The following is a 24,154-nucleotide window of genomic DNA, read 5'->3' on the forward strand; positions in this document are numbered from 1 at the left end:
GGTTTGTTTGGGGTTCAGGAATTCTTATTCTGACTGTTGGCTCCTGCACTGTGGATACGTATTTCAGTTTTTCCTTTGTCTTTGTAGGAAATTTTGAGTGAAAACTCCCTTGGAGAAGGTGTCTACATGGATGGTTGGGCAGAGAAACCCAGCCTGCTACTTAGCATTACATTTTGGTTCCCAGAGCAGACAAAACCAGGTAAGGTTTTGGGATACTGTCCTAAGAAGCTGCTTCCTTCTCCCTAAGCACAAACTTGTCACCTAATAGGGAAGAGACAAAAATCACCAGTGCCTTCAGAACCCCCAAAAGAGCAGTCTTGTGACACTGACGATGTCACAATATTTACTCAGCATCTTCCGTTAATATGCCCTTCCAGATCATTACATAGCAATCCTGCAGAGAAAAAAGCCGCCCTTTCAATCCATTCTTTCTTGTGTGCCATGGAGCCCGAGCCTAGGAATAGATTTCCTGGAGTGCTATTTATAGTGCCAACAGGACTGTCACCTGTGGGTAAGCTGGCCACCATCACAATGAAAACTGTCTTCCTCTTTGTCAAGGTCTATTATGTGCATACGTAACCGAATCTCCTCTCTCTCCGCAGGCTGGGACCTCGTTAGGCAGCACGTCACGTTTCTGCTTGTTAGACTCGCACGGTAGGGCCCTGGCGTGATCCTTTGCACCTGCCATTATCCAGGTTTGAGAGAGTGTCTCTTGCTCGAGGGATGCCTGTGTGCCTTTTCTGCGTGCTCACTTTCAAGCATTTGGAAACGGGAAGACAAATTGAACTTAAATTTGGACCTATCCTTTTTTTTGGCTCAAACTCTCAAACAGGTTTCCTGCCTCGCACTGCCTAACCTGTACCCATATTCAACAAAGTCTTTAATACGATTGCTTCATGTTTTTGTGCTAGGAAATTGAAAATGAAAGAGCTTTGATTTCTCGGTAGAGGAATCAAATAAGAGACTCCGGGTACTTGCTTTTATTTCTTTCTCCAATTTGTAAATTAGAGGATAGGATTGTTTTAAAGAGATGATTTCAAGACATTATGGAAAGCTTCACATCTTCCCTTCCTACACTTTTATTCCCACCTCACCGCAGTTTTCATTTACAATCAAGGCACCTGGGATGATCTTTACTAAGAGAGAAATAACAAGGTGTGTGTTGTTCAGAGGAGAATTTGGCAACTCTATGATGTGTCGGAGAACATTACTTGCCCACATCACTGTTATCTTCATGCCTGGCAGTCCAGGCAGACCTTCCGTCCCAGTTCAGTCGTCACAGCGCAACCTACACCATACCCTCCACGATCCACAGGCAAGCTCTTCACTAACCTCCCTGCCCATGTTCCAGGGCCCTCCCGTGAGAGCCTTTGGGGAAACAGGCATTCCTTGTGCTTTCTTGGATGACTTTGCCCCGTGTCCTCTGCACCTGATGCGATGAAAGGCATTCTATAAGAGTATGCATCTTTTCTCCCTTAGACAGTGAACCCTGACCTTGGGATGTGCCATTTTGCTCTGCACCTGTCCTTTGTAGACACAAGGGAGCTTCACTAGAATTCTCTAAAGGGACAAACATTTGGGTCAGGAGGTGTAAGATTCCGCTTGGTGAGCCCACACCCCATATCAGACTGCCTGCTTTGAGTTCCAGATATGCTTCAACTTGAATTCCTTACTAACTCACATCCTGAGAGCCACTGGTAATGGCTTGGGCACTTGGTTCTTTGCCATGCATCTTGAAAGGCCCGGGTTGAATCCCTGGCTCTTGCTTTGGTTTGCTATGGGCATTTGAAGTATAGGATAGGCCATCTTTCTGATGGCATCACTTTGTATGGCAACTAAAAGTGAAAATAATGAATAAAAATGCTAACAAAAAGTGAATGAATGGGGAGGCATTCAGTGTAGGAATTAAGGAATTGTAGGAATTAAGATGTGCTTGGCTTGATGCAATATCCAGCTTTAAATCCTGACTCCAGATTCTTGACAATACATGTTCTGGGAATAAATAAGTATGTATATTTCAAATAATGCAGTTCCTGAATTCTATTTCCAGCTACTAGCTATAGTGGCTGATTGAGTAGTGAAGCAGTAAATGGCAACTGTCACATTCTCCAACTCTCTCTGGATTTCTTTCTTTCTTTCTTTCTTTCTTTCTTTCTTTCTTTCTTTCTTTCTTTCTCTTTCTCTTTCTCTTCTTTTCTTTCTTTTCCTTTCTTTTCCTTTCTTTCTTTCTTATTTAAAGTTCCATGGTGAACTCGTTTTTTCTACTTCCATTTTTTACAGGCTCCCCCATATTTCATTTTTTAAAAGGATCTATTCTTTTCCTTTGGAAAGGCAGATTTACAGAGAAAAGAAGAGGCAGAGAGAAAGCCTGATCATTCAACGCTCTCTCTAAATAGTCAAAAGGGCCAGAGTGAGCTGGTGAGAAGTGGGGAACCAGCAGCTTCTTGCAGATTCCCAAAAGCGTTCATGGTCCCCAAGACTTTTAGGTCATCCTTTACTGCTCTTCTGGGTCATAAGCTGGGAGGAAGGTAAGTGGAACAGCCAGGACATGAACTGGCAACTATGTAAAATGCTGGAACTTATGGGCAGCAGATTAAATAACACACACTCTCTCTCTCTTTTCTCCATAACTCTGCTTTTCAAATACATAAATCATCTTTAAAAATGTGCAACCATGGGCCACAATACCAAAAAAGTCATTCTTTATACTTTCTTTCTCTTTCTCTCTCTCCCTCACACACACAAACACACATGGTTCAAAAGCCAATAGAAATGAAACTAAGTGATAAGTTTGCTCTGCAAAAACTGTCTAAATCCCTGCACATACAGATCCTCCAAAAATAAAAATGATACACCTGGTTTTCAAAAATTTACATAAACTCCTCTTGGAAATCCATTTTCATTTGATCTTGGCCAAAAAGCTGAGAAGTAACTAAAACCCATTTTCTACCAATTGTTTGCATGTTTGCGTTGGTCTTGTACGTACATAGAGATAGGTACCATTTATAGATAGCAATGTATGTGGTGGTGAATAGATAGATAATAGATAGATAGATAGATAGATAGATAGATAGATAGATAGATAATTGATCAAAAAGTTCCATTGCATGAATCACCACGTAAAACAGCATTTCCTGTCACAATGGTGGCTGTGAGGAGGAGGGCCAGCCATTCACAAAGCTCTCCTATCAGTCATTAACACCCAGACTTTTAATGGATACTATTTCTGCTTTCTCACAAAGCTATGATTAGATTGGCAAAAATCCCAACATTTGTCGACATTCTCTGTGAGTGAATCTATAAAGAGACCAGCACTCCCAGGTTGATAACGGGAATGAAAATGGGCTCAGTGCCTTTAGAAGCCATTGCGGCAATACACAGCAAAACTGCATCTCACTCTAAGCCCAGCAATCCTTTCTCTAGGAATTTAATCTACATATACTTGTTTGTTTGCAATTGTGTAAAATGGCACACGTTCAAGTTTAGTCACTGGGTCTTTATTTGTCTATGATAAAGAAAAAAATGTAAAAACCTATCAGCTGGAATTCATGAAATGAATCGTGGCATAGCTTTATAAGGAAATTTGGGGAGGACATCACTGAAGTTAACGCCCGCCCAGGTACTCACCTTTTCCTTTGCTTTCTCTGGCTGTGCAGGCCATAATAGGCTTCAAGATCTATCTGAAATGAACATGATATCCCCTCTCTCTCTCTGCCTCTCTTCTGCTCCCCTTGTTCAATGCCTGTACTGTGACTGTTCATCACGTTTAATTTGCCTGATGACCATACACGATTTTGTACTCTTTTTTCAGAAAACACTGTAGCCACCCTCCCTTTCTTGATAAGTTTAGCCTTGGAAACTTGGTCCTCAAGGGACTAAGTGCCTTATTCTGTGACCCAGGCCCAAAGTAAAGGCTTATTTACGCTTGACTAACCAATGTGTGTCTCACACAGCCGAGCAACCTGAAAACAGGAGAGATTCTCCGGAATGGATGGTAAATGAATAGAAATGTCTCAAGGAAATTTCAAAATCTAACAGCACAGCAGCCCAAGGATGGAGTAAGCCCTAGTCATCGACTTAGAAATTCATTTTAATTATAAGATACTGAAGATAAATATAGTGTACAGTAATGAATGGAAACAAAACAATTTCTTACTCTGTTATTTTCCGATTATTTCTAATTCCAGTTAGTTTAAGGATGATAAAGCCTGCAGACATCCCACCTCAAATAGGAGAGTAAGATATGATCCTGAAACGGACCAAACACAGTGTGGCGGAGGAGTCAATAAAATCTTGTAAGATGGGTAAGTGGGAGGTTCACCATCCTAGGCTCCAATATAAAACCAGCTACTGAATGCCAGAAGGGTACACTTGAGGCACCTGCCAACAGAAGCATTGATGAACCTGTTTCCACAACATCCGCTTGCGGAACAATTCAAGAAACACATTTACGTTCCAAACATGGACAACCACATGTAGCAGTGGCACAAAACTTATCCCAGAAGACCAATACATGCAGAACTGTAAAGAGGTATTGAAGAAGAAAAACAAACAGCAAGAACACATCAAGTAACTCCCATGTAGACATTAACCCAGTGCACTAAGTCTGCCCCCCTTAGAACCCCTGGAAAGTACTGATGCAGACAGCACTGCTCCTATACTCAGGGAAGAGAAAGTACAAGTACAATAAGTTGAGTCACTTTTGCCAACTCACTCAACTGATCATCATTGGCATCTGAAGGTAACCCCAGGGCAGCCTCGTTTCCAGAAAGAATCTTCGAGAACCGGAACAAATTGATTTTTCCGTATAATGATTGTCCCCTGCTCACCTCACTGGACTGGAGTGCTAGAGAGCATGGCTCTTAGCCTCAGTGCCCCAGAGTTCTGATATTCCTGGACTCATACAGTTATTCTAACGAATGTCGTTTGGTACCACATGCAATTATGAAGTCAGCCTGTGGCAGATAGAAATGCTTCCTCTCCTTGTCATCCTGATACTAACAACAGCAGGGAGACAGGAAAGCGGGAATGATTGGCAGAGTAGCCACCATCACTCCAGCTGCCAGCAGGAAGGCCGTGTGACTACGAAACTGACAAGTCCACTGGTAACAGACCAACGCCATCAGCAAAGTGCTCTGTTATCATTCTGGATAATTTTTTAATGCTCATGCTTCCTTATCTGAAACTCATATTTATGCTAATGTCTTAAAGTGATGCACGACGGGTAAGCCAACGACAGGGTGATTTACAAGCTAGCTTGAACACTAACAGACCTTGACAGGGAAATGTTGAAGAACAACAGACATTTTCTAAAAGACAGGAGCCCAAGTTTCTTCACAAGATTAAAAAATGGCAAGTTAGCTTAGAATGGTAAGTCTCTGCATCTCCAATGGGTACCGGTTCGAATCCTGACTGTTCCCCCTTCTGGTATGGCTCAGCTCGCTGTTTCCGGTCAGGGAAAGTACCGGAAGTGGGTTTCAGTTCTTGGGGGCATCTTCCTCCCTCTCTGCCTCCTTTCTCCAATTCTGACTTCCAAATAAAAATAAAACGAGAAGCATCTCTACCTTGCAAATGACAAAGAAACCTACATGTCCTATGAGGTGAGATTTGATTTTCATTTGCTTATTTCTCTTCTTTTTGGGGGAGAAACAGCATTCAGGCATGCTCCCCCCAGATAGTGACCACAAGGTAAAAACTGCAGCTTCATTCTCCCAGTATGTTTTTCCTGCCCGGAGAACACTGCAATCCAGGTTCTAGGTGTTGATAAACATACAAAAAAAAAAAAAAAAAACAAAACAAAAAAAAAAAAACCAAAGTTCCTGGTCTCAAGCAATTGAAAACAACCGGGGAAAAACACTCCACAGAAACTAATTTGTACAGAGAATGACAGAGGAGACGAATCCTGAGAATACTGACTGCAAGCCCAAAAGGCGAAAGTAGTAAAACGGAGGTAGTGTGTTTGAGCAATGAAAAGTGGATCAAAACCCAGTCTAACCCGTTCCACACGTGGACACAAACTGGAAGTAGTTTGTGACTTCTGAGGGCTCCAAATACTGATGGGCGTCATCTCCTGAGCGGAAAGATCAAGTTCTGTGTTTCATGATTAAAACAAGGGGAAACCACAGAAGGATCTGAAGCTGAGACCCTGGCAGGATGAAAGCCGCTCTCCGAAAACAGGCAAAGCGGAAGAAGTTTCAAACTAATCCTGGGACTTCACTTAGAAGAACTGACCTCTGGAACATGATCTGGGCTTTGGTCCCACTGGCTCTTGAAACTGCACATCCTTGCACTCATCGTGCTCCATGGCTATGAACTTCATGCTTTTCCTTTTTACATCACACGAAAGGGTACTTGAATTTTTCCTCACCAAGGTCGCACTGTGAATACAAAGTCATAAGTGCCTAAGAAAGCACCCGGAAGAATGGGGTAAGATTGTATTTCACAGAGAGCTATTGCACCTGTGGTTTCAAAACCTCACTCTAAGAGCACAAAAGGTACATTCTGTTATTTCGCTTGAATGTGGCACAGGTGTTGCCCAAGTTGGTGAACACTTGTCTTAGATCATAGTAAAATTGTGTTATAGAATTCCAACGGGAAAAGAGTTTCTGGAATACATGCTTAGCATTATTTTGTAAGATTCCAAAAAATGCAGAATTTCTTAATTTCATTGTAATTTAGTCGGTCAGATCAGTGATGAATAAAAAAGAGATTTGTCATGTTGGGCAGCTGTGGCATCGCTTCATTCTGTTTTTCCTTATTAGACTTAATTCTTCAGGCTATCCATTCCTACGGAAATTCCCACAAATTCTTCTGCATCAAATATTGTGCTAGATGTTTCATGTGTCTCACTACTAATCTACATATTAAATATGTATAGATGTTATTATTTTCTGATAAGCAACCAAGACTGAAAAAATGCCAAGTTTTCTAACGTGGAAATGTTATGATAATCTTGGTACATCAGGATTCCAGGTTTGAGCAGAGATGAAAATATGCCTTCTTGTTTTGAGTTTAATATTAAGTGTCGGGCCCGGCATGATAGCGTAGTGGTTAAAGTCCTCACCTTGTATGCGTCCCGTGAATCCATATGGGCGCTGGTTCTAATCCCGGCGGCCCCGCTTCCCATGCAGCTCACCGCTTATGGCCTGGGAAAGCAGTCGAGGACGGCCCAAAGCCTTGGGACCCTGCACCCACATGGGAGACCTGGAAGAGCTCCTTGCTGCTGGCTTCAGATTGGCTCAAGAGTGAACCAGCAGATGGAAGATCTTCCTCTCTGTCTCTCCTTCTCTCTGCATATCTGACTTTGCAAAAAAAAAAAATAAATTTTAAAAAAGAGTAAGGGATTTTAAGGCTTTATGCGTCAAAGTCCTACTCGTCAACCTTGACAGTATTCCTTTAAAAGTCAGCACTTCTCCTCCACTTATTTTCAACTTCATACTTGTTTTGCAAAGGCTAGAAAATCTATTTTTAGCCTGATGGATGGAGTAAATGAAAGAAAGCCAGCATTTGTGCCAATCAGCTCTTACAAAGGAGTCTAAATTACCTTTGCAGGAAGCGAGCATAGTGAGCTTCAGAAGCGGTGGGAATGCTGCAATTGGATTCAGCTAAAATTTGTGTTGCCTACTTCATTTTCTTTCAGGTTCTCTTCTTACACTATGAAAATGATGGCCCAGGTACCTCTGAGCTTCTTGCAAAGCAGTGATAATAGCAATCTGAGGCCCGGCAGTGTGGCCTAGTGGCTAAAGTCCTCGCCTTGAATGCCCCGGGATCCCATATGGGCCCCGGTTCTAATCCCGGCAGCTCCACTTCCCGTCCAGCTCCCTGCTTGTGGCCTGGGAAAGCAGTCGAGGACGGCCCAAAGCTTTGGGACCCTGTACCTGTGTGGGAGATCCGGAAGAGGTTTCTGGTTCCTGGCTTTGGATTGGCACGCACCGGCCGTTGCAGCTCACTTGGGGAGTGAATCATCGGAGGGAAGATCTTCCTCTCTGTCTCGCCTCTTCTCTGTATATCTGACTTTGTAATAAAATAAATAAATCTTTAAAAATTTTTGAGAAATGCTGTGTGTGTCCTACGATGCCTCTCTGCAAATAAGTGTTGTTCTTGGTTATCGGGCAATCATATTTCTAGAAGCCGACTTGAAATTTGTGCATTAGTATCTGCTGTGACTCTTTCACAGAAACATATCCTTTTAGCCTAAGGTGAACACAGAAGACTTCATTAACTTGCCCTCACAGGATCTGCAAATACAGAAAGCTCTGAAGTGCTAAAAATCATGTACTTATTCAAGTAGGAGAGCTCAGTAAAATTCAAATCCAATTTCTTCCATTCCAGAGTTCTCACTCTTCCAAATATTTAAATAGAAAAGCAATTAAATGAGATATTTTATCATAAAGTCAGGCAGTGTTTTTCCTTTCCCCCAAGCCACTATGAACAATGATACCATCCCGTGATGATAACGAGGCTACATCTTCTCTGGGGTGGTGAACCCTCTCTGTCCCTGGTGAGTGCTGGGTCCCAAGACACAGGAAAAGCTGTGTGTGCAGTGAAAGACCCTCCCCAGGGAGGGCATTGGCACTGTGCATCCCTCAGTGGGGTCAGATCACAGCCAAGCTGGCTCCTGGAGGAACTGCCTTTCTGGAAGCCCACGTGCCAGTCCAATGACACCCAGCACAGAAAAAAACCCAATGAGCCCCGTTCGAGGGACAGCCCCGCTGTAGTTCTCAGGATAGCACCAGGCTTCGGCTGCTCATCCACTCCCCAAACGCCCACAGTGCTTGGGGCAGGGATAAGGTTGCAACCAGGCAACAGGCATGTGATCTAATTCTCACGAGTGGTGATCAGGGACTCAACTACCTGAGCCATCACGGCTTCCTTCCCTCCAGCGGTAGCATTTGTAGGAATTGGGATTCAAGAGCCATAACAGGAGTCTGTACCACTAAAATAACCTCCCTCGGGCCCGGCGGCGTGGCCTAGCGGCTAAAGTCCTCGCCTTGAAAGCCCCGGGATCCCATATGGGCGCCGGTTCTTATCCCGGCAGCTCCACTTCCCATCCAGCTCCCTGCTTGTGGCCTGGGAAAGCAGTCGAGGACGGCCCAATGCATTGGGACACTGCACCCGCGCGGGAGACCCGGAAGAGGTTCCTGGTTCCCGGCTTCGGCGCGTACTGGCCCGTTGTGGCTCACTTGGGGAGTGAAACATCAGATGGAAGATCTTCCTCTCTGTCTCTCCTCTCTCTGTATATCCGGCTTTCCAATAATAATTAAAAAAATCTAAAAAAAAATAACCTCCCTCCTCTTGGCTAGGTTGCTTCATCTTTCTAGAAGATCCTTCTCCAGGCTGACCACCAAGAAATCACTTCGAACTACAATCAGAACCGTCAGCTGCATCTGTGTTGGTTATAGTCAGGGTCCATCCAGGGCAGCTGGCATACGATGATGTTGATGGAAACCTGACTCTCCTCTACCCCATGGTTTGTTCAGTGGTAACATAAACACTGTAAGATCCTACAACACGCGGCTCATCTTACTCATGCATTTCCTACTCTGCACCTGCTGCCTTTTGCACAAGTTGTGCTATGTCGCTCTCTGCTTATTCCTCTTTCAGCTCCCACCTGCCATGCAGAACGACTTGCAGGTTCAGTTCCTTCCAGAAGACTGACACCCTTTATGCTTTCTCTCTCCAAGGTTTCCCGTTCACCTGCCGCATTTTGATTTCAAGTCTTCCAGTTGTTAATCATGGTAACCCCCTGATGAACAAGCAGTCACCCATTCTTTTAATAACACCAGTATCCAGGTGTTATTATCACATGTTCCATGGCAAGATTGTACTCCATCCTCAAGTGAATGTATCTAATCGGTTGTGGGGAGAAGTGATATTTGCCATACGCGGGCTTGAAAAGTGTACCCGGCACAGTAACCTAGTGGCTAAAGTCCTAGTCCTTGACTTGTATGCATTGGGATCCCATATGGACACTGGTTTTAATTCTGGCAGCCCCGCTTCCCATCCAGCTCCCTGCTTGTGAGAAAGCAGTGGAGGACAGCCCAAAGCCTTGGGACCCTGCACTTAGTGTGAGAAATCAGGAAGAAGCTCCTGGCTTCTGGCCTCGGATCAGCTCAGCTCTGGCTGTTGCGGCCTCTTGGGGCGTGAATTATCAGACGGAAGATCTTCCTGACTGTCTCCCTCCTCTCTCTATATATGACTTTCAAACAAAATAAAATAAACCTTAAAAAGAAAAAAAGTCTTGAAAAGCTAGCAATGCTCTCTTGCTTCTCCCTGAAATGGCAACAATCCAGATAACGGAACCTCCATCACAATCGGAGAACAAAAACTTTGTGCAACAAAGACCTCCCTCAATTTGTGACAGGTGTGCAGTAAGGGCATGGACCACTAAGATAGGAGGTTGCTGATTCCAACCGAGTCACTCAGCCCATCAACACAATACCAGTGCCTGAAAACACTGTGTACACGAAGTACCTTATTCTGTCCCTTTTTCATCATGTATCCCATTCTATTCCCAGTGTCTCATTTCCTATCTGTCTTGCAGGTTGACCCTGGAATCCACAAGCATGTTTTGTGCCTTGTATCCTTCCCAAGCACCAGTGTGTGGCACACATGGCCTGTCTGGAAACATACACCTTCAACGAGTTCACATCAGGCGCTCCTCACCCTGGACCCTGATGCTCTCGGCTGTATCTACTCACAGTTGTGGCAGGTGGCACCGGTGTAGCCTGTGTCGCTGCAGTTGCAGTGGAAGGAGGACCAGGACTGGGAGCAGCTTCCTCCATGTTCACAGTAGTTTGGCAAACACCTGAAGGGAAAAGCATCAAAATCAAACAGAATAAACCCTTGTCTGTTGGAACATCTGCATTCTTTTTGAAAGCGCAGTGCCATTCTTAAATGACGAACCTTACCATGCAAACTCAAAACAGTACGACTCGCTGAAAAAATACGCCCTGCACAACCATGACAAATTCCGTAAAGAATTCATAGGATTTATTCAGCAACCACCTTGACATTGCTCCGTCTTATATAGCATATTCCAGTTTATGAATACTGTATGTACAAATTAGCATTTTGCCCAGTGAGATGTCTTCTAATAGTGAATTGATGTGTAAGATTAGGAAAAGTATATTATATAAGAAATAAAACTATTACAAAACGTCAATCAAAAATATTGCCGGTTCAGCCTGCATTATGCGAACTTTTAATAGAAAAGTGTGGGTAAGGGCTGGCTTTGGCATGTAACGGGGAAAGTCAGTGCCTGGGACAACGTGTATGGGCACTGGTTTGTGTCCCTGCACACATCCGGGAAACTCAGCGAAGCTCCCACTTCCTGGTGTTGGAGAGATCCAGCTCTGGCCACTGCAGCCATTGGGGGACCAGATCAGTCTCTCCCTCACCTGCTCTCTGCCTCTCCTTCTTTCTTTGAAAATCTTCCTTTGAAATAAATGCAAAACATGTTTTTTAAGAAAGTTAAGCCCAACCAGAGAAAAATAAAATGAACACTTGACAAATTTAAAGCGTTTCAATGTCAGATATGGTGTAATGAGAATGCCTAACGAATGGTTTAACAGAAAGAAAGGCAAAATTAACTTATTCTGTATAAGACATCGTATTTTTTTTTCAGGAGGAAATGCCAGGATATTTTCCAAAAGTTATAAAAAATGTGTATTCTGGGAAAAAAAATTCTGCAGGGTTTTCAAAATATACTACAATACATTTATATTTAATTTAATCTCTCAATGAACTTTTGAAATACATTCATCTGAATTCTTACTCCAGCTCGGTCAGATACAGCTCGGAACCTTTGGCTAGTGGCCTGTATCTCTAATGTCTGTGTTCCAAATCTCACTGCTGCCACAGTGAGGGAGCCTGCCAAGTGTTCACAGCTGTAATAAACAGAATTAAGAGTAAAAGCCACGATAAACGTTGTCATTCTTTAAAATGGCCTTATGTGACTCTGAGAGCGCTAAAGAAAGCATTTTATTATCTGCAGAGGCAAATGATGTAAGTCAGGCAGTCAGGTAAGTGGTGTTGTACCCAAATGGGTAAATACCATACATGTTACTCATTCATATTTACCAAATGGGCAAATACAGTGAATGTAGTAGCTATAGCACACCCAATGAGTTCATTGTGTAGACACCAGGATTCCCCCTGCAGCAGAATTCATTCATTTGTCCTAAATGTTCTAAATAGGTTCTAAACCCTCCAGCAAAGATTATTTCAAAAACCAGAAGCTATTCTTCCCGCATTCATTCAGACATGTTAGCAGAAATTTTCCACTCAGCATAGCAAACATGTAATGGTGCTGACAGTGGTGCTGTTTGGCAATGGCTTTTGACGACACTGTGCTATCTAAACTTCAACAAAATCATACATGGAAAATGGAATAAAATAAACTTCGTTTCTTGGGAGCACTGATGAAATTTATTCCTAATTTTTTTCATAATATTTCATTTCTACTTATTGTGACACCATCATGTGTCTTACAGGATGAAACTCGAAGGAGCAGGAAAGGAAGTGGCACATGTTCTATAGAACGCATTCACGACAGTCAAGCAAAAGACAAAGGACAATGCTGAATCATTCACTCCTATGAGCCCTACTCTTGTAGCTTTGTATCCATTCTCCTGGCCTTGGTAGAGAAGGAGGGAGACTGGGGTGTTGCTCAAGTAGTGTGTGTGTGTGTGTGTGTGTGTGTGTGTGAGAGAGAGAGAGAGAGAGAGAGAGAGAGAGAGATTGGAACACTAGTTTCCTTATTAACAAAACTCAAATATGGAGCTTGCTTTGGGGTATGTCTTGAAGGAATAGCCAAGAAAGGAACACTGTGCTGAAATTCTATCTATCCCCAACCCTTGTAAGTTCTGCATCCCTGAATCTTCCTGATTGTGAAATTCATGTATCCTGTAGTTTAGCTTTGGACCAGAGAATCTGTCCCCCACACATGAGGCAGGAAGAGCAGGGCTGGTTATGGAGCCTGAGGGAGCTGTAGCATGAGTTCAGATGAGCCAACCTGCAGTTTGTACCTGTCTGAGGCCACACCCATGCACCTGCTAAGGGCTGATGTCAGCTCTGTTGCCTTCATAAAGACAACCTAAACTGTTCACGGGAAAATTGTCATTTCACTCAGGTTAGTTCATGTTGGGTCTCGTGTCATGTTCTCACAAAGAAATGAAAACACATCCGTTCCTTATAATCTGGATTTTGCGACTCAAGGTTTCCCAAGTTTGTTGGACCAAAAGGAAGAGACAGATTGGAGCTGTAAGAAATATCTATGAACTGTAACTGCATCGTTAGTAAAATCATATGGGCCATTACAGTGTTAACTCCATTTACTAATGCAAATGTAGGCAGGAAATCTATTTATCCGTTATCACTCAAAGGGCCGATGAATTATTGGCTGGGAAGCGAAAGACTGGGAAAGAGAATATCTAATATTCCTAGAGTGAGGGGAAATAATGAATGAATACTTGGAGAGCTGCCTTGCAGCTGGGTTCATTTTGGTTCACTGCACATCATGATTAGATTACATCTGTAAAGTAGGCATTTGAAATAAAAGATTCATAAGGCCAATTTACTTCCTTCACAACATTTCACAAGTTGTAACTTCAGTGTATCCTTGACGAAGTTCATTTTGACTAGTGTTTCGTTTCCTATACTTGTCAGGAACGTAGCACTTAAACCTAGGAGCCCGGGAAGAGCTCATCAGATGCAGAGCTCATCACAGTCTCAGCTAGAAGGTCTTTTAACCTGGTTGCCAAGGGATGTCCACTTTGCACACAGGTGTTTAATCCTACGGTGTCACACATGCAGATGAAAACGCATGGATGTGGCTTCCTTGCATGCACAGCGTTAAACAATGATTACTTTCAGCGTGGGCACAACTGCTTTCAGCCTCTCTCCAAGAGTCCAGCTAGGCTTCCCTGGCCTTGGAAGCTGTTTTATACGATGGGAATGATTTTAAAAAGCAAGGCACAGAAGTATTAGAAATAGAAGGGACAAGACAGTCAACCGTAGGAATGAATGTTATTATGCTAATTGTTGGTTGTCAAAGGAGAGTGGTTTCCCCAAATTGATATTTTTCTCCAGTGGAGAAAAACTGAATCGTGTGGGGGAAGATTAGAGGCAGGTGCACCTGGGAATTGAAGCTACAATTCACTTTGAGGTATCCTGACAGGCCAACTTTCAATAGAGTGATCTCTCTCATGCACCTGTCTCCCTGCCAACCAACGTCAGTTTCATGAGCGTGTTGGAAACGGCGAAGCAAAAACAGCCTTTTGTACAGTACAAGCGAAGACATATTCAAAGTTTTAAAGAAGGCAGATACTCCATAAATGGTTGTTGATTGAGTGGCTTCACGGATGGCTGACTAGGTGTTTGCAGCGAGCAACAGCCAACAGAGTGGCACGCATTTTGCTCTGCTTCTGCGGTTAACCACTGTCCAGCTGGATTGCATTCCGGTTCCTTTTACCTGGTGACCACTGAGCTGCATAGTGAGGGCCGCCTAAGGAGAAAGAAGAGCTTCCCTTTTGTTGCTTCTTCTAAGTAGTGAGGAAATGATGAAGCAAGCAAGGATTGGCGTGGACGGAGAGAGGCACTGGCTCCCAGAAGCAGAGAAGAGGATGGACAGTGTGCAGTGGCTGGGGGGGGGGGCGCGGTGTTAGTCAACAGTAGCCTTTCTCTTGACCATGAATGGCTGCTGTTCTGCACTGCGGGGCACTGATAACTGTGTCGCATAAATACAAAGATGACCGTCCCCAGATGGAGTTGGAAGCATAGCACGTTTGCATGATGCCACGTAGGACTCTTTTTTGGGAATAACTGGGATTCCTGATAAAACAAATCTGTGTGTACTTTTGGTTGGTTTTAATGAGATCAAAAGAAATCTTTCAGGAAGAAAGTTTCAATTGTATTCCAAAAAGCTCTTCATTACTCACGTTTGAAATCCTTGAAATAGAGCAAGCAAGAAAAAAGTCCTTGCATTTGCTGAGTGCTTGCACTGCCTGTTTCGGATGACAGAGGTTGTTCTATCGGTCCTATGCCGACCTGAGTTCAAACATGTTTGCTTCTGTTCTCTTAATACTACTGTAAGGAAAATTACAGGCTGCACTTCCGGAAGCAAGACCTCATAGGTGGTTACTGCAAACGAGACGGAAGCATGTAATCCAATCCCACCGTATATGTGATTACAAAAAGATACCTAACAGTTGCTTAATCTCAGGAGCACAAAATAACGCAGGATATCTCAGTAACTGTTCAGCAGGTGGCAAAGACATTCAAGGATCCACCTTTGGCCTGTAGCTGTGAGTTCCCTGTTTCCTGCCATCTGCCAGTCCCTTCGGATGGCTAGGGGACTTGCACGGAGCATCAGGGGCCAGCGTGCTCGGCTAGTCACCGGCGAGACGCACACCCAAATCTTCATCACTTAATACGCTTCCTTTAACCACACCACTTGGCTTTTTGTGCAAGAAAGATTCACATTTAGTTTTCCAGATTAAATTAGAGTTGAAGAAAATTAAATTATGAGTTGAAGAAGCAATACGATACCGAATAGAAAAAAAAAAAAGTCCCAAAGTTATTGTCAGCCAGAGACTCATTAGTAATGCAATTTTTTTTTCTAGGAAGAAATCGGGCTTCCTGAACTTAACAGAGAAAAAGTGCATGCAGTAGATTTCTCAGGAATAGGATCCGTTATCACCTGAGGAGGATTTCCCAGGACGCAGGAGTCTGTATCAGGTCTAATCATCATTATTGGGGGTTTAAATTTGTTGAACATTTATTTCCTTTTGTTATTCCCATGAGCAGTATGAAATTCTCTTCTTCTTCCTATGAAAGGGTCCTGCCAAGAGTAAATCTTTGAATTGACTTCCCTCTTACAAACTGGAATAAAATCTTTCATCTGTAGTGCTTTTTTCTCTTCTTATAATTTGGAGAGGTTTTGAGCTATTTGATGAGGGACCTTGTAAACTCCAGCTTCCATTGTGCTCAATTGCAAATACAATGTTTTGTCAAACTTTATCCTAAATGTTAGACAACTGTCGTGTTAGGGATTTTGTGTCTGTTCTGAAATTTATCAGTGACATTGAACATATTTTCACTTGATTATTGCCTACTTCCTGGTGGTCTGCTGAGTTCATACTCATTGAATTTATTACCTAGTAGACACACTAAATCTTTCACTACCATGTCTAACAAAAATGTGTGGTCATAAAAAGCCAAACCAGTTAATTTTCAACAATTGTGAAAAACTGGAGAGTTAGCCTTTAGACTGAATTTTTCCCTTTTAGTCTATAATAACAATTTAAATATTCACTTTTTGTATGTTGCAGTGTTTGGTAAGATTTATTTATTCGTTTGAAACGCAGAGTCACAAAGACAGAAGAGAGAAGCAATGGAGAGAATCAGATCTTTCCATCCACTGGTTCACTCCCCAAAGGGTCTTCACAGCCACGGTTAGATCATGCCCAAACCAGGCTCCAGTAGCTAGCCCCATCCGGGTCCCCCACATAGGTACCAAGGTTCTTTGTAACCGGGGCATCATTTGCTGGTTCCCCAGATACATTTGCAGCGAGCTGGTTCAGAAGCCAAGTGGCTGGGTCCAGAACTGTTGTTCTGATATAGAATGCCAGCATTGCAAGTAGAAGCTGAAGACACTAAGCCACAACACCAGCCACCGGACATCCTTTTATTTATTTATTTACTTATTTATTTATTTATTTATTTTGGTAAATATTTGGGATATTGTGTTTGTTAATTCAGTTGTGTGATGTACTCAGAAAGTAAATACAGCCTACGATCAACATTGTTTAAGACATTTGAAGGCATATATTCAACATCGACACAAAGTGCCCTAGACATTTCAAAGACACAGACCTGCTAGTTAAAACCTGGCTGAGTGTTAAGTTCAATGAGATTTTTAAAGCTGTTTTGATTGCCTTCTTATGGAATGGTTCTTTTTTGTTTCAAGTTGCAGTTCCATTGTGTCAAATCTAATTGTTTTTGCTGTAAATCTTATCTTTTCGCACTTCCTAGTAATTTGTATCTCTCCCAATAAGTTCTTGCGATCCATTAATTGACCATCCATAAGAAATGAGTTGCTTAGAAACACTTCAGATCGTACATGTCCATTTCAACAGTTTTGCTACAGATCACGAGTCATGAAGGTCTAGTTTTTAATTGTAATTCTCTCAGTACCACGAGGGTCACACACTGGCATCTATTCCGACAAGAAGGTTTTTGATTCCAGCTTTCACCATGCTTGTGATGCATTTTGATGTTTGTAGCACGTTTGTTAACTTCATGTTGATGAAAATGTATTATTTTCACCCTGTTTTTGACTATGCTCACTGGCTCTGCATTGTTGGGGATATATAATGCAATTGTAGTTGGGATTGATACGTTCAGATATGGAAGCAAAGTGCAATATGTCTCTATGCATACAGACCAAAAATGGACTCCCAGTGAAAGGATCCAACACATCCTAACAGTAAGATGATGAACTCCCTGACAATGTCCATGCCTACGTTGTTGGGAAACACTTCAGTAACACCACGATGGACTTGTGACTGTTCATGAAGGACATCCATTGTAAAACTAGAGGGGAAATCAATGGGGGTAGAGGTGGAGAAGGACCTTGGGGAGGAGCACAGGCAACTCCAGAGCCTGTGGACCTATAGCAGAAAACAAAATAAAATATTTTTAAATGTTAAAAAAAAAAGAGCACCCAATGGGCTCCTGGTTCAGATCTGCAATCTTCTCTTCAACTCAGCCTCAGGATGAGACTAGCTGGAGGAGGGTAAAGGCATGAGTCATGGGGCTGGGACTATGTGCCTAGGACTATGGCAGCACATATGCTCTGCCTGCAAGGTGCCAGGCCTCCCTGGAGGGTAGTGCCTAGACATGATTGTGACGGTGCCCACAGGGGCATATAGTGGACTCTCCCTGTCACCCATAAAGCTCCTGATGCTAAGTGGACTCTGGCTTGTTAGCCAGAGCAGCATGGGTGGGCGCGCTTCATCATGACTTTCTGCAAATACAATTGAGTGGGGCAGTCCTTTGTCCCTTAGGATCAAAGCCCACATGCTCATATGCTCTTGATTGCCATGATCTATTATAGCTCTCTTTTCACCTCTGTGTCTTGTAACCATCACTTGCAAAAATGAAAGGAAAGGGTCTTTGTTTAGCAAATTTAGTACCGTGAGTGCCATAAACCTATCATTTTATTGTGGTTATTTAGACAAACATGCTATCCACCTCCAGGGAGTAAAAGTAAACAAACAAACAAAAACAAACAACAACCAAAAAAAAAAAAAACCTCTCTCAACTTCAAGAATTCAGTTGTTGCCAATAGACCAATACCACAGCATACTCCAAGTACATGTATTAAAAAATAAATAAATAAATAGATGGACGGGGTCCGGGCTGGCCGGCAGGTTCAAAGACACAGTAGAGTACCAGTTTGAGTCCTGATTGCTCAGCCATCTGTCTAGATGCGAATCTAGCTGAGAAAGCAGAGGAAGAGAACCCAGGCACTTGGGCTCCTGCCGTTCCGTGGGAAAGGAAGATGAAGTTCTAGGTTCCTGGCTTTGCCTTGGCCATTGTGGCCATTTTGAGAGTGGATTAGAGAATCCAGACTCAATCCTCTCTGTCTCTCAATTCCCTCTTTTTCTCTCTCTACGATTCTCCCTTTCAAACGCACAAATCCTTTTTAGAAATTATGGAGATTTTCTTTTCTCTTCGCAGTTACATCATGTCTTGTCCATTTCCCAGATGCGATTGAAATGAACAGTGTACCTGTTGGCTGGCCTCTGGGATTCGCAAATGTGCAAGAGACTGGTGTTCCCTAAATGACTGTTGGATACCTCCCGCTTTCAAAATTCTTCTCCGTTTTTTACATAAGCGAAAGGTCACTTTCCATTTCCATGTTGCTTTCCTTAGAGAGTAAAGGACAAAGTGTTCCAGTAGTTTGAAAATGTGAGCCAATATAACCTGTTTAAAGAAGCCCATATATTTAAAAAAAAATCCGCTAGATTGCATTGCTTTGTCTGTGTTAATTAGCAGACAATTACATCGATCTTACTTCAGTCAAATAACTTTTCTGAAAACTTTTAGAATCTGTTCCTGTGATTCAGGCAGTACAGAATTAAGTGAATGAAATCTATATATATATCTATATACCAGAAGGCAGTTTCCTAAATTTTCCCAATTGCGGATCCTTGGCGGGGAGATCCCTAGCTAGGGGACCAGCAAGAATGGCCAAATGAGCTTTCAATGCGCCTCAAGGATCCCCAAAATCTTGCTGAGGCTCAAGAGAGTGGCCTGGCATATGCATCCCTCCCCACCCCCCACCCCCAGATGGCTGTTGGATGGAACAAAAGGACATACCTCTCTCAACTGCACTGCAATCCTAAGCTGATGAGACTCAATCTCTATAACGTGAAAGTGAACTCAGCCTCTTGCTTAGCCCAGGAAGTTCTTCTCTGCCCTATATCAGAAAGAACTCACTGAATTAAAGAAATGGCACTCTTGACCTTCTAAGGTTCTAATCCCCAGATTCTGGAAGTCATTTGCTTCTCCAGCGGATATCACCCTGTTGGTCTGCATTGTCCGGAGGTGTTAATTTAGGGATATTCAGGCCAAGCAGGGAAATTCCAGGTCAAGTGAAGCCTCCTTGGTCTTCAAATAAGTAAATAAATAAAAATCCTTACATAGGACAGTATCACCATCACGACTATTGAAGCCATGACCAACCATGAACATAGCCCCACTTTCATCCTGTATTAACATTTACTCCTAACTCTTTGGAGAGCCTGGGAATTAAGCCCAGTTCTTTGCTGTACAGTTCACAACAAATACCTCCTTCCTTTTTCCACCATCTCTGGTGGATCATCTATGTGTTGGACAAGCAGACCTAGGACTGGAGTTGCATAGCAACACCTCTGTCTAGGGTAGGTGATTGGGCTGTAACTCTGGGCTCTTCAAAGGCCAGTTCATCAAAGCACAAGTTATTCCGAATCAAGAGAGAGTGATCAACTCAATGCATTCCAATGTTAAGAGTAGCAATCTGAGGCCATTGCATTCATAGCAGTTAAGCTCCCTGAGGAGCAAAGCAAGAAAAAAGTCCACAAAGGAAGATGACTCCCTCTCAGCTGGAGTGCCAGCATTTTGACAAAAGGGACAAAACTGAGCACAGCTCATTAAGCAGGTATTTCAGGATGTTATATGAGGCTCTGACAGAATGGGAATATACCACAGGGTTTACAGATGGGCTCTGGATTTTGAGAGAGAGAGAAATCTGTCCTGCTTGTTCTCGCTCACAGTTAGGTACAGGGTTTTGTGTTTTCTGCATTGACCAGATTGTGTTGAACAGCATAGAGGGATTGCCTTGCTTGCAAAGTTAGAGATAATGAATAAACACACAGCAGAGCTCAATTTCAAGACACTGATTAAATTCCACTAGGGATGGGAACCATCCTGAAACTTTGGTTACGGGGAACATCCTAACACAGAGTCTGAAGTGACCCTCTGTTTGTTTCATAAGTCCCCAGATGGTGACCAAGCAGCTCACTGCCAGACCACATGGGATCACAAAGACAGGTCTAAATTCCAGCCTGGGACCCCTCTGCAGGAAGGCTATGTGGAGCTGTTGCAATTGCAGGGGTCTATTCCTTTTCTTGATTTTTATCTGCTTTTGTAAATATTTCTACTTTTTGTGGCTATATTCAATGAAAACGGCATAGTGTTCAAAACTGTCATATATTAGATTATAATATGATGCACCAGCCATCTATTGGTCTTGAGCTGCAGGTTAACTCTGGAGATCTTTATGCAAACCCTCTCCTGTCTTCCCTGGGCATCTATGGGAACTGCTGGCCATGTGTGGTATCAGTGGGGGTAATGTGCATGGCACCAGGCATAGCTCTTCTGCTCTGCAGAACCCACACAGGTAGAGCTGATAAAATAAGGGCACCGCTGCCTCACAACCTCATCTACTCACAGACAGCCAAGTTTCCGCGTGCTATTCTGATGCGCGATACTGCCACAAGAACGAGGAAAGGGACATTAAAATAAAACCCAACGCAAGAAACATCAACAATTTCAACAGCAACTACACATAGATCTAGCTTTTCCAAGGAATGCGCAAAGTTCAAGCCTGAAATTTTAAGAAAAAAAAAAAAAACACCATCTATACCTACTTCGGATTCCTGCATATTAGTCTTATTAAAAATATTTGCAAGATGAGATATTCTCAGCTTTTATCAGCGAGTAGCTGTGTGTGTGAGTCAAAATTTCCTCAATATTCAACAACCGAAACAGACCAGCCAAATAAAATAGATACTGAGGCTTCCCTGCTTCCACACCAAGCTCTTTGTTGTTTTCATGGACCACGTTTAAAAAAGCCTAATCTTCAAATTCTGCCTCTAGTTACGGATGGACCTAAGATTTTATTTGGCAAAATAAAATATTTTGGTGCCTTGAAAACATTGGAAATAGATCCTATAATACCAACTAAGAAGGAGATAGATTACTACTGGATCCTTTAATGTCCCACTGGGTTCATTCCAGAATTAAGTTTACTGGTAAACACCTAGGCTGGCTTGGCTCTGAGGGTCACTCACTATGTGACCTTTAGATCCCAGGATAGCATGAGGATGTACCAGGGAGCCTGGATGACTCTGCTAATTAGTTGGGGCCTGTTACAGGGTTCTTTCATTCTCGTCACGGGATAGGATAACAACTGAGCTGGTGTGTCAGAGCTAGACAGAGAGAGAGAGAGATGGGACCAAGACCTCCTGTTTGAGCACGCGGACTCTGCTGTGATGGTGGAGCCGTGATGAAATGCAATGTCCGCTTGCACTCAAGTTGAGCTATCACGTAGGCTTATGCACGGCGGGGACAGAGAGCACCCAAACAGCCCGGTCTTCAGAACCGAGAGCCAGGCCCAAGTCCAGCTTTGCCACTTTCTAGTTATGCAGCCTTTGACGTTATGTATGCTTTTCCAAGCTTTGGTTTTGTTATTTGTAAAAACAAGAAAAAAATAATTCTGGGGCATTGTGGACCTTTGGAGAGTTCCTGGACTGTATGAAAGAAGGTGGACTCTGGTTACTGCTGTCATCTACATTCGCATCCAATTTGCAACAATGGCTTTTTTCTCTTGATTCTCCCTTCTCACCCCCCTTTAATGTATATACTATTTCTCAGTTCACCAGTGTGACACTTAGTAATTTCAACTCGTTATTCAGACTGTCTTTGCAGATCTCACATTTCCGTTCTCCGCGGCTATCCAGGGGAGCTGTTCAGAATGGTCACAGTATCTTGGCTCAGTTAAGTGTCCTGTCCTACCTGAACAGCCACTGTTCTATTGCAATCAAGATCTGTGTTTGGGAGAGAAATCTAAGCCGTGCTGCAATAATGAGTGCCACCCAATGACCAACTGCTCATGCCCAAGGTTGGTACTAATGACGGTGGCCACAGCTGGTCAATGTTTACTTGGCTGCCAAGTTTGAGCTTGAATGCTATGATCTTGGCACACAGAAACTACAGAGAACACAAAATAGAGGAGAACGCTAAACACTTCCTCCCCATGGTGACTCTCTTTCCTTGCAGCGTGTTGAGAGTCTTCGGTATTATTTAACAGTGTGAACAATGTGGGCTAATAAGCTATATTAATGAGCATTTGAGTTGAAGATATTTAAAACCTGATTTAACCCACTTTAGGGAAGAAAAATCAACTGTGAACTCAGAAAATGTGAACAAGAATCATTTTACTCAGCAGGATCCAAGAAGCAGCTGGGCCTCCAACATGCTGATCCCGGGGATGGAGATGCAAACCAGGGGCTGCTTCCTCTGGTCTGAGTTTTCCTCCCATGACTTGGCTTTCCAGCTTTCACCCTGGGCAAGGGTGTATTATGGCCAGGTGCTAAATCACAGAGCCTAAGGCTTCCACTGAACCTTGCTTTCTATTCTGAAGTTGGTGAAGCCCTGGAAAGAACTCAGCGCATCCTGGCTCGGTGGTACAATGTGCCCTTGCCAAGGTGAGGAGTTGTGTAACAAGAGAGAACTCTAGGGACCATATGGTGAGGGGGAGAAGGAGTGTCCCTAAACAATTAAACATAGGAAATCCTAGACAGGCACAGATAAGGAAGGTTTCACAAATACCTCCCACACTTCCCATTTTAACACACAGATCCACAACACCCTGCCTGTTTTGTAGTTCACCTTGGCAACAAAATTCCCCTTGTCATTTTAGACTCAAGTTCTATTACAAAAAAAAAATGCATCCTCAAAATTAATAAGCCATACCACAAGCTGCTGTCCTTAACTGCACATCAAATACGTTTTCATTTATTTGGAACTGAACGCCATGTTGTCGGGCAGTTCTCAGATGCCTGGGTCACTTTCCATTTCATTTTCACTATTATCCAGTAGCACTAAGGAGGCTAAAGTTGAAACGAATACATGCCTCTCTTTCTGGGGCACTCTTTCTCATCCATCATGCTGGTTCTCCTCCACTGCACCTGTTCTCATCCACTTCCCTTGTACCCCACATTGAGCCCAAGCTAGTCCCTGGCAAATGTGGACTTCTGCCAGCAGTACCGCCGGCAACGAGGTTGGTAGAACACTCGCAGTCTGTGATCCCTAGGGGCTTTTTGCAAGATGGAAACATGGATAGGTTCTGCATGTCCCCTTTTCCTTGTTTCATTTATCTCCAAATATCTATATATGCAAAATAATGCGACCATGACTATCACACGTGAAGCTCCATGGGCAACTCTGGGGTAGGCCATTGCAATAATGGGTTAGTGCACTAAAACAACCTTTGAAAACAAAAGCTATTATTTCCAGGATAATGAGTGTTATTGGGTAAGTGGCTCAATGAAAACTCCCAGAGGCAAACAAACAAACAAAACAAAAATCCAGAAGCAGGGGCTGGCATTTGTGTGGCAGAGGTTGAGACAATGCTTGCTGACAAAGGCATCCACTCCACGCTGGAGCAAGGAGCTCCAGTCGTGGTTGCCCTGTTTCAGATTCAGCTCCCTTCTGATTTGCCCGGGAAGGAGATGCAGGATAGGCCAAGCCTTGGGCCCTTGCTGTCAAAGCCAGAGATGGGGATGCAATTCCCCATCCTTGACTTCAGCCTGGCCCAGACTTG

The 24,154-nt window shown here is 43.2% G+C and overlaps 1 protein-coding gene across 1 annotated transcript in view; it reads right to left on the bottom strand.

The window, feature by feature from the left end:
* The window catches only part of LOC101527740 (contactin-associated protein-like 5), a 308,863-nt gene that overhangs the window by 190,280 nt on the left and 94,429 nt on the right, over nucleotides 1–24,154 (bottom strand). Inside the window, exon 9 of the mRNA XM_058657017.1 lies at nucleotides 10,701–10,807. Within this exon, the coding sequence (XP_058513000.1) occupies nucleotides 10,701–10,807 (107 nt within the window). The remainder of the gene's footprint in view (nucleotides 1–10,700; nucleotides 10,808–24,154) is intronic.

The sequence above is a fragment of the Ochotona princeps genome, chromosome 29, assembly GCF_030435755.1.
Source record: "Ochotona princeps isolate mOchPri1 chromosome 29, mOchPri1.hap1, whole genome shotgun sequence".
In the NCBI taxonomy this organism is placed as follows: domain Eukaryota; kingdom Metazoa; phylum Chordata; class Mammalia; order Lagomorpha; family Ochotonidae; genus Ochotona; species Ochotona princeps.